Source organism: Macaca mulatta, chromosome 7 (genome assembly GCF_049350105.2).
Source record: "Macaca mulatta isolate MMU2019108-1 chromosome 7, T2T-MMU8v2.0, whole genome shotgun sequence".
NCBI classification, from domain to species: Eukaryota; Metazoa; Chordata; class Mammalia; order Primates; family Cercopithecidae; genus Macaca; species Macaca mulatta.
Window position 1 is genome coordinate 28252147 of NC_133412.1, and position 13846 is coordinate 28265992.

At 36.6% G+C, this 13846-nt stretch overlaps 1 protein-coding gene and 1 pseudogene across 2 annotated transcripts in view; both read left to right on the plus strand.

Annotated features, from left to right (window-relative positions):
* Window positions 1–13846, plus strand: part of AP4E1 (adaptor related protein complex 4 subunit epsilon 1) — an 89508-nt gene that overhangs the window by 28544 nt on the left and 47118 nt on the right. For both annotated transcript variants that reach the window (XR_013395579.1, XM_015142239.3), the window contains exons 9-13: window positions 516–638; window positions 740–849; window positions 7103–7242; window positions 8944–9056; window positions 9169–9287. Coding sequence is in view for 1 of the 2 variants with exons in the window: in XM_015142239.3 (XP_014997725.3) it covers window positions 516–638; window positions 740–849; window positions 7103–7242; window positions 8944–9056; window positions 9169–9287 (605 nt within the window). In the remaining variant the exon portion in view is untranslated. The remainder of the gene's footprint in view (window positions 1–515; window positions 639–739; window positions 850–7102; window positions 7243–8943; window positions 9057–9168; window positions 9288–13846) is intronic.
* Window positions 3614–5235, plus strand: LOC106999180 (DDB1- and CUL4-associated factor 13 pseudogene; annotated as a pseudogene).

Here is a 13846-nt window from a genome sequence, read left to right on the forward strand (position 1 = left end):
CTATAAAATGATTATGTTGAAATAAACTACATACACAATTTTGACATGTAAATGGTCAAAACTGTTTGAGAATAAACCATTTTAAAGCATTAAAGGAGTGTGGGAAATATCTTTTTATATAGGAATAATGAATGTATTATTCATGTTGCCATTAAAATGTGAGCTTCTTGAGGGCAGGGTCTTTTCTTCCATCTGTTTTGTTCACTGCTATATTCATAGTACCGAAGCCGTGCCTGGCACATAGGAGGTGTTCAGTAAATACTTTTTACGTTAATAAATGCATAATTATTACCAGTAAATATAATTTTTAAAAAATTGTGTTGTGGTAACCTAATCCTAATAACTGTAAGCCTGAAAACAGTAGTGTTTGTTTCTGTGAAAAGTCCGTAAATAAGATTTCTGACTAAAATGGACTTTCCAATTAGTTTTATTACAAGTTCTACAGAAATACATTCTTTTGTTATACCTTACCATGATACTTACCATTTCTGCCATTTTTATTTTTCTTTCTCTAGCTATTTTGTTTGAATGTGTGCATACAGTTTATTCTATTTATCCTAAATCGGAATTACTTGAGAAGGCTGCCAAGTGCATTGGAAAATTTGTTCTGTCACCTAAAATAAATCTAAAATATTTAGGTAAGATTATTGGTTCTTTTGACAGAAATTACAGAGATAGCTTTTGAAATTTGCTGTGTATTTCTTTCAGTTCACTTTGTATAATGTGTCTTTGTTTCTAGGACTGAAGGCTCTTACCTATGTTATCCAACAGGATCCTACTCTGGCTCTTCAACACCAGATGACAATAATTGAATGTTTAGATCATCCTGATCCCATTATTAAAAGAGAGGTAAACTGGTATTTTGAATAGTATATGTGAAGTGTTAAAATTTTTAAACATTTTGTTGGTATTCTGTAGAGAGATTAAAGTGGTGGGCAGTGTGTATGTATGCTTGTGTGTATATTTTAACTTTTGGATGTATTCAATTCTTTTTTTGTTTTCTATTTTGAGACAGAATCTCACTTTGTCACCCAGGCTGTAGTGCAGTGGCACGATCTCAGCTCACTGTAACCTTCGCATCCCGGGTTCAGGTGATTCTCGTGCCTCAGCCTCCCGAGTAGCTGGGATTATAGGTGTGTGCCACCACGTGTGGCTAATTTTTGTGTTTTTAGTAGAAACGGGGTTTTACCATGTTGGCCAGGCCAGTCCTGAAATCCTGACCTCAAGTAATCTACTTGTGTCGGCCTCCCAAAGTGCTGGGATTACAGGTGTGAGCCACTGCACCCGGCTTATTTAATTATTTTTACTAAAGTTTAAGTAACTTTTCTAAAAAGTACTACGTCAGTGTCCACAGGAAAGTCTTTAAATTATTAGTTGAAGGAATTAGGTCCAGTCATCTGTGTGGGTTCATTAATATAATTTCGGTCTGAGCATCGTACCAATAGGAGACTTGAATTCTGGTCCCAGGTTTTCCTATTAGTACAATTTAAAATATACTCCTGTTATTGTACAATTTTTAAGATGCAGTTGATGTTAATTAGTGATTTCTCATTATTCTCTTTTATATCTATAACATTAACTAATTCCCTACCAAACAGATAGAAATATTGAAAGAATTAATGAAGATATTCATAAAATGATTTGAACTTCTTGGAAGGAAAGGCTTAATAATAATGTCATCATCATATATGTCTGTATATTATATATAACATATATATAGCATATTCTATATGTTACTTATATATATTATGTATATTATATATTATATATATAATCATATATGTCATTTATAATAATAATATACTTCTTTCCAACTTTTTCTTTTTGTAAATTTGCTTCAGTGTCTACTTGGGTGTCTATATAAATATTTCTTTTGATTCTTATGGAAGAAATCATTCAATATCTTCATTTAAAATGGTATATGGGACCTAGTTAATAGTAAAAAATTTTCTTTCTATTTATAAAAATAGCAAAGACTTAAAAAGAATTTAAAAAAAAATTTAGATTTAGGGAATACATGTGTGGGTTTATTACATGGACATTTGTGTAATGCTGAGATTTGGGCGGCTATTGAACCCATCACCCAAATAGTGAACATAGTACTAAGCAGGTAGTTTTTCAACTCATTCCTTTCCCCTTCTGCCCTCCCTGTCTGTTTTTGGAGTCCCGAGTGTCTGTTGTTTCATCGTTATGTCCATGTGTACCCATTGTTTAGCTCCCACTTATAAGTGAGAACAAGTGATAGTTGATTTTCTGTTTTTGCATTAATTCACTTAGAATAATGGCTTCCGGCTGCATCCATGTTTGATTACATTCTTAAAAAAAGGATATGATTACATTCTTAAAAAAAGAGAATTTACTAAATATCTAAATATCTTAAAAGCAATGAGCTAAGAATAGGAGAGTTTATTGAGAGAACACTATTGCATTAAACAACTATGATTTTTGAAGATTACAAATTTTAAATTTTAAAAGGGATTTTTGAAACACATTAAAAAAATTTGCCTTCATATATATATTTATTTATTTCATATTTTTAGTAGTCTGAAAATTGTTACATGCCTTGGGTCTGGGCAGTTTGCAGACGTACTAATTTCTGTGTGTAGACATCCTAGAAAAATAAGAAGGCTCCAAGAGACTGTAACAAATAGTTATACAGTGCTTCTACTTTAACAGATACAGAGCACGCATTTCCTTTGTATAGTTGAGTACTAAGTTGAACAAAGTTGACTTAGGTACAGTTTTTTTCTTACTGCTATATGGTAGTCCCCACTTATTTATGGAAATATGTTCTAATACCCCCAGTGGATGCCTGAAACCACAGATAGTATTGAACCATATATATATTTATATATTTTCAATCGGATAACCAAGATGGCTACTTAATAACTAATGGGCTGGTAGCATATACAGTGTGGGTGCAAAGGGATGATTCATGTCCCAGATGGAGTAGGATGGTGCAAGATTTTATCATGCTGCTTAGAAAGGCATGCAATTTAAAACTTATGAATTATTGATTTCTGGAATTTTCCATTTAATATTTTTTGGACTCTGTGGGTAACTGAAACCATGGGAAGCAAAACCACAGATGGGGGTTTGTAATATTGTTGTATTTAATAATTATACTTGCACTTAAAAATGAGAGTCAAAGGGAAAATAGGCGACTTTTAAAATTATGAAGGTTGATCTGTTTGATCCCTTACCTGCAGTGAGATGAGTGATTTGAATTCTTTGAGGAGATACTGAGTATCCTTGGTGCCCAAAGAAGGCACTAAAGTACTGTCTTCTCAGTGCTGTTGTCACTTCTAACCTCTATCAAATAATACGGTGAGAACTTTGGTCCTTGGATGTTTGGTGATCTGTAGCTTGGGGTAGGATTCCCTTTTGCCTGGTTGTATTACGTCTCTTATATACAGGAAGAGAGAAGGTGAGAAGGAGCTACCAAATCTGAACAGAAAAGACCTCTGGCAATACAGTTTGTAACACTAAACCCCATGCAGTTCTGGAAATGCTATATTTCATGGTCTTGGAATAGGAGATAAATTTGATGTATGTTATCTAAAACTATATAACATAATTTGGAGTCCACAGGGAGCATGTCTGAAGCAGCTCCATAAGTTGAAAGCTGTTGATGGGGTGGCCTATATATTTTTAGATTTAAGTGGCGTTAAACATTAACTGAAACAGTTTATAAAAGAAGTCGAGCAGTGGGCAGAACTCCTAGCAAAGAGCTCATGGAGTCCCGCCAGAAGAGGAACCAAGATGAAGATGAAGATACCGAGCCGGAATCTGGACAATTATGTCCGTGAACCCAAGTTGGACTTCCAGAGAGTTCCAAGAAACTATGATCCTACCTTACATCCTTTTGAGGTCCCACGAGAATATGTAAGAGCTTTAAATGCTACCAGAATGGAATGAGTATTTGCAAAACCATTCCTTGCTTTGCTGGATGGTCACCAAGATGGAGTCAGTTACCTTGGCAAAGCGTCCAAAGAACCTGGCTACTGTCCTTTCTGGGGCGTGTGATGGAGAGGTTAGAATTTGGAACCTGACTCATCAGAAATGTATCCGTACAATACAAGCACATGAAGGCTTTGTATAAGGAATATGTACTCGCTTTTGTGGGACTTCTTTTTTCACCGTTGGTGATGACAAAACTGTGAAACAGTGGAAAAAGAATGGACCAGGCTATGGAGATGAGGAAGAGCCATTACATACAACATTAGGAAAGACAGTGTATACTGGGATTGAGCATCACTGGAAAGAAGCTATTTTTGCCACATGTGGACAGCAAGTAGACGTTTGGGATGAACAAAGAACTAATCCTATATCTTCAATGACCTGGGGATTTGACAGTGTAAGTAGTGTTAAATTTAACCCAATTGAGACTTGGGAAGTTGTGCGTCTGACAGGAATATAGTACTGTACGATATGAGGCAAGCTGCTCCTTTGAAAAGGTTATCTTAGATATGAGAACAAATACAATCTGTTGGAACCCTGTGGAAGCTTTCATTTTTACAGCAGCAAATGAAGATTATAACTTACATACTTTTGATATATGTGCACTGGACACTCCTTTAATGTTCCATATGGATCATATATCTGCAGTGCTTGACGTGGAGTACTCGCCCACTGGGAAAGAGTTTTTGTCTGCTAGTTTCAATAAAGCTATTTGAATCTTTCCTACAGACAAAAGTCGAAGCAGGAAGGTATATCACACAAAGTGAATGCAACATGTTATCTGTGTAAAATGGACTTCTGATAGCAAGTATATTAAGTGTGAATCTGATGAAATGAACATTTGCCTGTGGAAAGCTAATGCTTCTGAAAAATTCGGTATGCTTACATCATGAGAAAAAGCAGCCAAGGATTATAACTAGAAATTGAAGGAGAAATTTCAGCATCATCCTCATATAAAACGTACAGCTCGTCATCGACATCTACCAAAATCTATCTACAGCCAGATTCAGGAACAGTGCGTCATGAAAGAAGCTCGTCAGAGAAAGGAAGTTAATCGTATTAAACACAGCAAGCCTGGATATGTGCCAATTGTGTCAGAGAAGAAGAAGCACATAGGGGCAGTTGTAAAATAATTGGTATTCCTAACAATCCTGATGTATAATTATTTGTTACTTTTGATTTGAGAACTCTACAAATAAAAGTACTGGGACTAGATTAATTGCATACATTTTGGTTATATGTGTAGAGCTTTATTGTTGCTCCTTTTAGCTGCCCTGAAAAATGATCCTTAAAGGTGGCCTAGTTGATAAGACTGTCTAACTGTTTTATCCTTAATCTGCATTCTTCTTTCATTGAAGAATATAGTATTTGCAACTAACTCATTTTTTCCTGTTTTAATTACAGATATACTTACTTTCTCTCTGATCTATTGTTATAGACACTGCACATTCAAATTGACATTTAAGACCAAACATTGCTTATGTTATCTTTAATATATAACTTTGAATAATGATTACAATGATGTTTCTTCCTGTGATTCCACATAACATTTAGAAGAATGATGTCAACTTTTTATAACTGAATGTATTTCTAGTGCTTTACTTATATTCGGCTTTTTAACTCTTACAAAACAATCAGCCTGCATTTATATAACTTTTATAAATAATATAATTTGGGTCGAGTTAAGATAATAAAGCTTTCTTTCACGTTGAAAAAAAAATCTTTCAAAATATGTTATCCTTTGTGCTTGAAGTCCTGGCTATAAGGATTGAAAAATTAGAACCCTAAATATACTGAGCAAGTTTGACAAATATGTGGAAATTATCTTGCAGCTAATATTGCTGATCCTAAAACGCCAATAAATGATGCTTTCTCAGTATTGCCTTTGGACTTACTGATTTCTGAGAGTTATATTTTCAAAACCTTAATCTAGAGCTGTGGAAAGCCATGCAAATGGGAGCTTACTCTGGTATTGGTCTTCCTTCATCTTATTTGAAGCAGCTAGAGGTATATTCCTCAGCACTTAGAAAGCAGCTGTAGCAGCTGGACACTGTGGCACACCTGTAATCCCAGCACTTTGGGAGGCCAAGGTGGGCGGATCACCTGAGGTCAGGAGTTCGAGACCAGCCTGGCCAACATGGTGAAACCCCATCTCTACTAAAAATACAAAAATTAGCCAGTCTTGGTGGCAAGCTAAGATTGTGCCACTGTACTCCAGCCTGGGCTACAGAGCGAGACTCCATCTCAAGAAAAAAAAAAAAAAAAAAAAAAGAAGGAAAGCTACAGGCCAGGCACAGTGCTCATGCCTGTAATCCCAACACTTTGGGAGGCCAAGGTGGGAGGATCACTTGAGCCCAGGAGTTCAAGACCAGCCTGGGCAACATGGTCGAACCCCATCTCTACAAAATACGAAAAACTTAGCTGGGCATGGTGGCACATGCCTATAGTCCCACCTGTTTGGAAGGCTGAGGTGGGAGGATTGCTTGAGCCCAGGAGGTGGAGGTTGCATTGAGCTGAGATTGTACCACTGCACTCCAGCCTGGGTGACAGAGCAAGACCCTGTCTCACAAAAAAAAAAAAAGTAGCTATAAAACAGTTCTTCCTTGATGACTAAGATTTTGAACTAGGCTTTGCTAGGCTTTGGAGCATTTGAGCCACCATCCTTTGTCCATCCAAACAAAAGCTGTTTGCCTGTCTTCTGTTGTTTGGAAAATAGTCTGCTGTCTTCTGTAGCATGGGAAATAGTTTCCAAGACTAGATTTATACACACATACATATACTTGCATATATACACACCCATAGCTATAGGTAATGTATATTTAAGGGTTGTTATGTTTTTAGAAAATATATATCTGTTGTATTTGAACTTTTTAGTCTCTAAGTATTCTGTCATGTAAAGATGCCAGATTGTGATTATCTCAATAGAAAGCTTATAGACATTGGAATTGATCATAAGTCATTTTTTGACAATAGTTTTACCTTTCTTAAGCTTTTCATTGAAATTTGCATTTCTTACCTGTTAACTGGCTACCCAGTAGATCTCCATAAAAAAGAATCAACTGTATGATCAACCTTTATGTTACTGTACTCATTGGTGTTATGCATAGTTTTATAATGTTTTTAATTTCTCTTCTTTAAATAGACTCTGGAACTTCTTTACAGAATTACTAATGCACAGAATGTAACAGTTATTGTCCAGAAAATGCTTGAATATTTACATCAGAGCAAAGAAGAGTATGTCATCGTCAATTTGGTTGGCAAAATAGCAGAGCTGGCTGAGAAATATCCTTTTATTTGGACCATGAGTCTTAAAATAGTAACACGGTGACTTTAAGATGATTGGTATAGATATGGTCACCTGAAGTTGAGTTCAGAGACCTAGCAATACTTTTTATTCCTGATTTTCAAGCCTCTTGTCAGAAAAAGGGATTTGTGTAGACCTCTTAGGAGATGGCCTTTTTTTTTTTTTTTTTTTTTTTTTTTTTTTTTTTTGCTGGTTTCTTTTATTCATGTTGTCAGTATTTTGAGCAGGAAGATAGAGGAACTTTTATCCTCTTTATTCCTCTTTCAGTCCTGCCTCGTCTCTACTTCTATCTTGATTTCTTTTCTGAGTAAAAGTTCTTGTGTTTTGGGGAAAGCGGAGGGTATGTGGGAGTGGTCAGGATGCTAAAACTTATCCTTTATTGTTTTATGCTGGAAATTGTCACAATTAAGTAGTTGGGAACTCTATTAACATGTTACTCTTCTTCAAGTTTGTTTCTTAAAAGTCAGAAGAACTTTACAGGTCATAAGGATATTCCATTCATTAAAAAACATTACTGTTTAGGCCGGGCGTGGTGGCTCACGCCTGTAATCCCAGCACTTTGGGAGGTCGAGGTGGACGGATCACCTGAGGTTGGGAGTTTAAGACCAGCCTGACCAACATGGAGAAACCCCATCTCTACTAAAAATACAAAATTAGCTGGGCATGGTGGTGCATGCCTGTAATCCCAGCTACTAGGGAGGCTGAGGCAGAAGAATCGCTTGAACCTGGGAGGCGGGGGTTGCAGTGAGCACCATTGCACTCCAGCCTGGGCAACAAGAGCGAAACTCCATCTAAAAAAAAAAAAAAAAAAAAAGTGAAAAAAGTTACTGTTTAATTATAAAAAAGAGTGAGTGAATACTGTTAATGAAATTATATTGGAAATTACTTAAGTCTAGTTTTGTCCTAGTCAGTACTATAACTCTGGCCAGTAGAATGATAGAACTTTAGAACTGATGAGGAAGAGATTAGAAAAGAGGCTGAGCACCTGTAATCCCAGCACTTTGGGAGGCGGAGGCAGGAGGATTGCCTGAGCTCAGGAGTTCACGACCAGCCTGGGCAACACGGTGAAACCCTGTCTCTACTAAAATACAAAAAAAATTAGCCGGTGTGGTGGCATACACCTGTAGTCCCAGCTACTCGGGAGGCTGAGGCAGGAGAATTGCTTGAACCCAGGAGGCAGAGGTCACAGTGAGCCAAGATCGCACTGCTGCACTTCAGCCTGGGCGACAGAGCAAGACTCTGTCTCAAAAAAAGAAAAAAAAAAAAAAAAAAAAGGAAAAGAAAAGAACAGATGCTAAACGATTTGTTCAAGTAGACATACCACAGTATTTAGCTTCTTTGAAGTGAATTATATTCTTTTTTGAAGAATATAGTTTTCCATTATTTGCATCTAGTTAGCTGGTTTGTTTCTTTCAGTTATTTCACATTTATTTATTGGATGACTGTTTTGTGCAAGTGTGGTGCTAAAGTGACAAACTCAGTTTATTAAGTTTATTAAATAAGCTTTTACTGAGTACCTATTTCACATAAAACTGGGGTATGGAACAATTTATGGCAGAGGTTAAAGGTAAAAATGCCATACTAGGATGAATTGGGGTTATTATTTTAAAGGTTGCTACAGAAGGATAATTTTAATAAGTAGCATTTGGAAGTGTACTTGTTCTTAACACTGTGGACACATATGCTCCTGATAATGCATGGTTTATTCAGACAATGAATGCTGTGTTTTCAGTAGGAGGAGATGTAATGCATCCTGATATTCCCAATAACTTTCTGAGACTACTAGCAGAAGGTTGGTAGACTATTACATTCTGTAAAGTAAACATTTTAAAGTTAAATGTTTTTATTACAGAGTCCTTAGATAAGTTTGTGGAAATTAAAATGGTGTATCAATTTCTCTGTAGGTTTTGATGATGAAACAGAAGATCAGCAATTAAGACTCTATGCAGTTCAGTCTTACCTCACTTTACTAGATATGGAAAATGTGATATATCCACAGAGATTTCTTCAAGTTATGAGTTGGGTGAGCAAAGTACATTAAATCATACATTTTTAAAACATTTTTTATACAAACCAAATGTTAACATATTTCCTTCAGAAACCATTCACTTCTACTCAGCTAACTCCTTCAGCTATTAGTTTTTCAAATGGCCACCATCTATCACTTAACTATTTACTTCTCTGTTTTTTCTCTCTGCCATCTCACTTGTCTGGTCTTTTACTTGTCTCTTTGTGTTTACAGTGTTTTGTTGTGTTTTTTATGTGCATCCGTGTTTGAATATTTGAATACTCGTTTATCTCTACCATATTAGTTTTTTTAAAAATAAAAAACTATTTTTTAAAAATAATCTATAAATTATTTTAACCAAATAGAAAGAGGTTCATCTTTAAGAAGCATTTTCTAGGTACCAGGCACAGTGCTGAATACTTCTATTATTAACTTTTTTTTCTTCTTCTTTTTTATTTTGTTTTATTTTTTAAGTTCTAGGGTACATGTGCAGAATGTGTAGGTTTGTTACATAGATAAACGTGTGCTATGGTGGTTTGCTGCATCTGTCAACGCATCACCTAGGTATTAAGCCTAGCACACATTAGCTCTTTTTCCTAAAGCTCTCCAGCCCCACCACCCTCCCTGATAGGCCCTGGTCTGTGTTGTTCCCTTCCCTGTGTCCTGTGTTGTCATTGTTCAGCTCCCACTTATAAGTGAGAACATGTGGTGTGGTTTTCTGTTCCTGTGTTAGTTTGCTAAGAATAATGGGTTCCCAGCTTCATCCATGTCTCTGCAAAGGACATGATCTTATTCCTTTTTATGACTGTATAGTATTCCATGGTATATATGTACTGCATTTTCTTTATCTAGTCTACCATTGATAGGCTATCTGTGCTATATTAGTTTTCTTATGTTGCATAACAATGTTACCGCAAACTTAGTGGCTTAAGACAATACAAATTCATTATCTCATAGTTTCTGTGGGTCAGGAGTCCAGGCATGGCTTAGCTGGATTCTCTGCTTAGGGTCTCACAGAATTGCAGTCAAGGTGTTGGCACCTTGCAATCATCTGAAGCTTGACTGGTAAATAATCCACTTTCGAGCTCATGTGTGGTTGTCAGAATTCATTTTCTTGTGGCTGAGTTTTTGTGACTGAGGGTTTCACTTTCATACTGTCAACTGTCAGCTGTCCTTAGCTGCTAGAGCTGCTTTCAGTTTCTTACCATGTGGCCTACCAACAGGGCTGCCTGCTTCATCAAAGCCAGTAGTGGAGATCATTTTTTTTTCAAGACAAAGGTCACAATTTTATGTAATATAATCACATGTAATTGCATACAGCTCATCACCTTTATGTATTCTTTCTTGTGCACATAGGTGAGTGTTTCTTTAGGGGAGATTTAGAGAAGTGATATGGTATGCACATTTTAATATTTTATAGAATTGCCAAATGTCAGCATGTTAGCTTAAATTTTCCCCAGATTTTTACTTAAATTTTTTCTTTTCTCATCTGCAGAAAAGTTCAAAGACTAAGATATTAAAATATACTTTTTATTTAGCTTTTTCAGTTAAAGAAAATTTTTTTTTTTGAAACAGAGTCTTGTTCTGTCACCAGGCTGGAGTACAGTAGCATGATCTCGGCTCACTGTAACCTCTGCCTCCTGGGTTCAAGCAATTCTCCTATCTCAGCCTCCTGAGTCGCTGGGATTACAGGCGCATGCCACCACTCCTGGCTAATTTTTGTATTTTTAGCAGAGATGGGGTTTTGCCATGTTGGCCAGGCTGGTCTCGAACTCTCCACCTCAGGTGATCCACCCGCCTCAGCTTCCCAAAGTGCTGGGATTACAGGTGTGAGCCACCGCACCCAGCCCAGTTAAATACTTTTAACTACATTTGTTTTACTATATCTGCATCTATAGGTATATCTAGGTCTACGTATATACAGTTTGTTTTGCTGAGCTGTTTAGAATTGAATTGCAGACATTGTGGCACTTCACCCCTAGAACCTCAGCGTGAATCTTCTATGAACGACATAACTATAAAACTGTTATCATACCTAAGAAGTGTAAAGAGGCCGGGTGCGGTGGCTCATGCCTATAATCCCAGCACTTTGGGAGGCTGAGGCGGGCAAATCACGAGGTCAGGAGATCGAGACCATTCTGGCCAACATGGTAACACCCCGTCTCTACTAAACATACAAAAAATTAGCCAGGCGTGGTGGAATGCACCTGTAGTCCCAGCTACTCGGGAGGCTGAGGCAGGAGAATCACTTGAACTCAGGAGGTGGAGGTTGCAGTGAACCGAGATCGTGCCACTGCACTCCAGCCTGGGCGACAGAGCAAGACTCCATCTCAAAAAAAAAAAAAAAAATGAGGATCACAAATTGCCTTTACTTGTGTCTCTTTAGCCTTTTAAAATTTGTAATGAACCCCACTTTCTTTTGGTTTTTATGACTGATTTTTTTGTTTGTTTTGGATGACTGCTGTTCACTTGTAGAAGGTCCTACATTCTGGATATCTGATTATTTTTGTTCAGGTTAAACATTTTTAGTGAGAATACTGCCTAGGCAATGTTGTGTATTTCCTACTGTATCATATCAGGATATATATAATGTCAGTTTGTCCACTTATTGGTGATTGTAAGTTTATAAGTTTGGGTTAAGATGGTGGCCTGGTGCGGTGGCTCATGCCTGTGATCCCAGCGCTTTGGGAGGTGGGAGGATTGCTTGAAGCCAGAGTTTGAGATCAGCTTGGGCAACAAAGTGAGACCCAGTCTCTACCAAATGGAGAAAAAAAAAGAAGGTGACCTCCAGATCTTTGCATTGTAAAGGTATCTTTCCTTTTTGTAATTTATAACTAATTTGTCAGGTGATTCTATCAGGCTATGCAAATATCTTTTCCTCATTTATCTTCAGTGGCTTTAGTGTTGATGATCCTTCCTGAATTGATTATTGGTTTTGTGGCCATTAGTTTTTTTTGTCCATGAATGTGGCATGTCACTCCACTTAATTTAGATTGTCTTTTCTTTCTTTCTACAGCGTACAGGTCATGTACAGTAGGTCCCCTTATCTGTTGTTTTGCTTTCTGCAGTTTTAGTTACCTGTGGCCAGTCATGGTCTGAAAATATTAAATGGAAAATTCCAGAAATCAACAATTTATAAGTTTTAAATTATGTGTTGTCCTGAGTAGCATGATGAAATATTGAGCCATCCCACTTCATCCTGCTCTGCCCCACCTGGGACCTGAATCATTCTTTGTCCAGTGTATCCATGCTGTATACACTACCTGCCTGTTAGTCCCTCAGTAGCTGTCTAGGTTTTCAGATGAACTGTAGCATTATTGCAGTGCTTATATTGTAGTAACCTTTATTTACTTAATCATGGTCCCACAGCACAAGAGTTGTGATGCTGGCAATTTGGATATGCCAAAGAGAAGCTATAAAAATGGTTCCTTTAAGTGAAAAGGTGAAAGTTCTTGACTTATTGAGAAAAGAAACATATGCTGAGGTTGTAAAATTCTACAGTAAGAAGGGAAATTGTCTCTGTGAAATTGTGAAGAAGGAAAAAAAACTCCTGTTAGTTTTGCTGTCATACCTTACACTACAAAAGTTATGGTCACAGTGCATGGTGAGATCTTAGTTAAGATGGAAAAGGCATTAAATTTGTGAGTGTAAGACATGATCAGAAGCATTTTCCAATTGATGGCAGTTGGGTTCAGTACTATTTTCGGATTCAGGCATCCACAGGGAGTCCTGAAACCAATTCCCTTTAGATGCAGAGGGCCAACTGTATATACAAATACAATAGATTTTGTATTTTGAGCTTGTAGTCTACAGTCTTGCTGAACTAACTTAATAGTTCTAGGAGTGTTCTTGTAGATTTCTTGAGACTTTGTTGAGAATTTTATCTAGTGTCATGAGGGCTATTGGTCTGTAGTTTTCATTTTTGTGGTATTCCAGTTTTGGTATCAAAGTAAATACTAGTTTCATAACATGACTTGGGAATGTGCCCTCCTGTTTTCTGGAGGAATTTGCATAAAGTTGCTGTTAATTTTCCTTTAAAAATTTGGTAGAATTTTCCAGTGAAACCATTTGGACTTGTAGATTTTTAGGGGAGTTATTAAATTACAAATTCAATTTTCTTAAAGAAAAATCTCTTGACTGAATTTTCATTCAATAGTTCAGTGTTTTTTTTTTTTTTGGTTTGTTTGTTTTTTGGTTTTTTTTCCCCCTTGGGACTTATCTTTGAGTCATGGATTATTCAGAAAAGTATTGTTTAGTTTCTGAGTGTTTAGAAAATTTTCTGTTATCTTTCTGTTACTGATTTCTAGTTTGATTTCATTGTGATTAGAGAAAATACTATGTATGATTTCAGTTCTTTCATATTTGAGGTTTGTTTTACAGTTCAAGGCACAGTCTATCTTGGTATATGTTCTGGGTTGCTTGAAAAGTATCTATTTTGCTTTTTCTGTGTGGTGTGTTCTGTAAAGTCTGTTGTGATGGTGTTGTTGAGTTTTTCTATATCCTTGCTGATTCTTGGTCTAGTCCTATTAATTGTTGAGAGAAGGCTATTGACCTTTTCAGTTCTGTGGCCTACA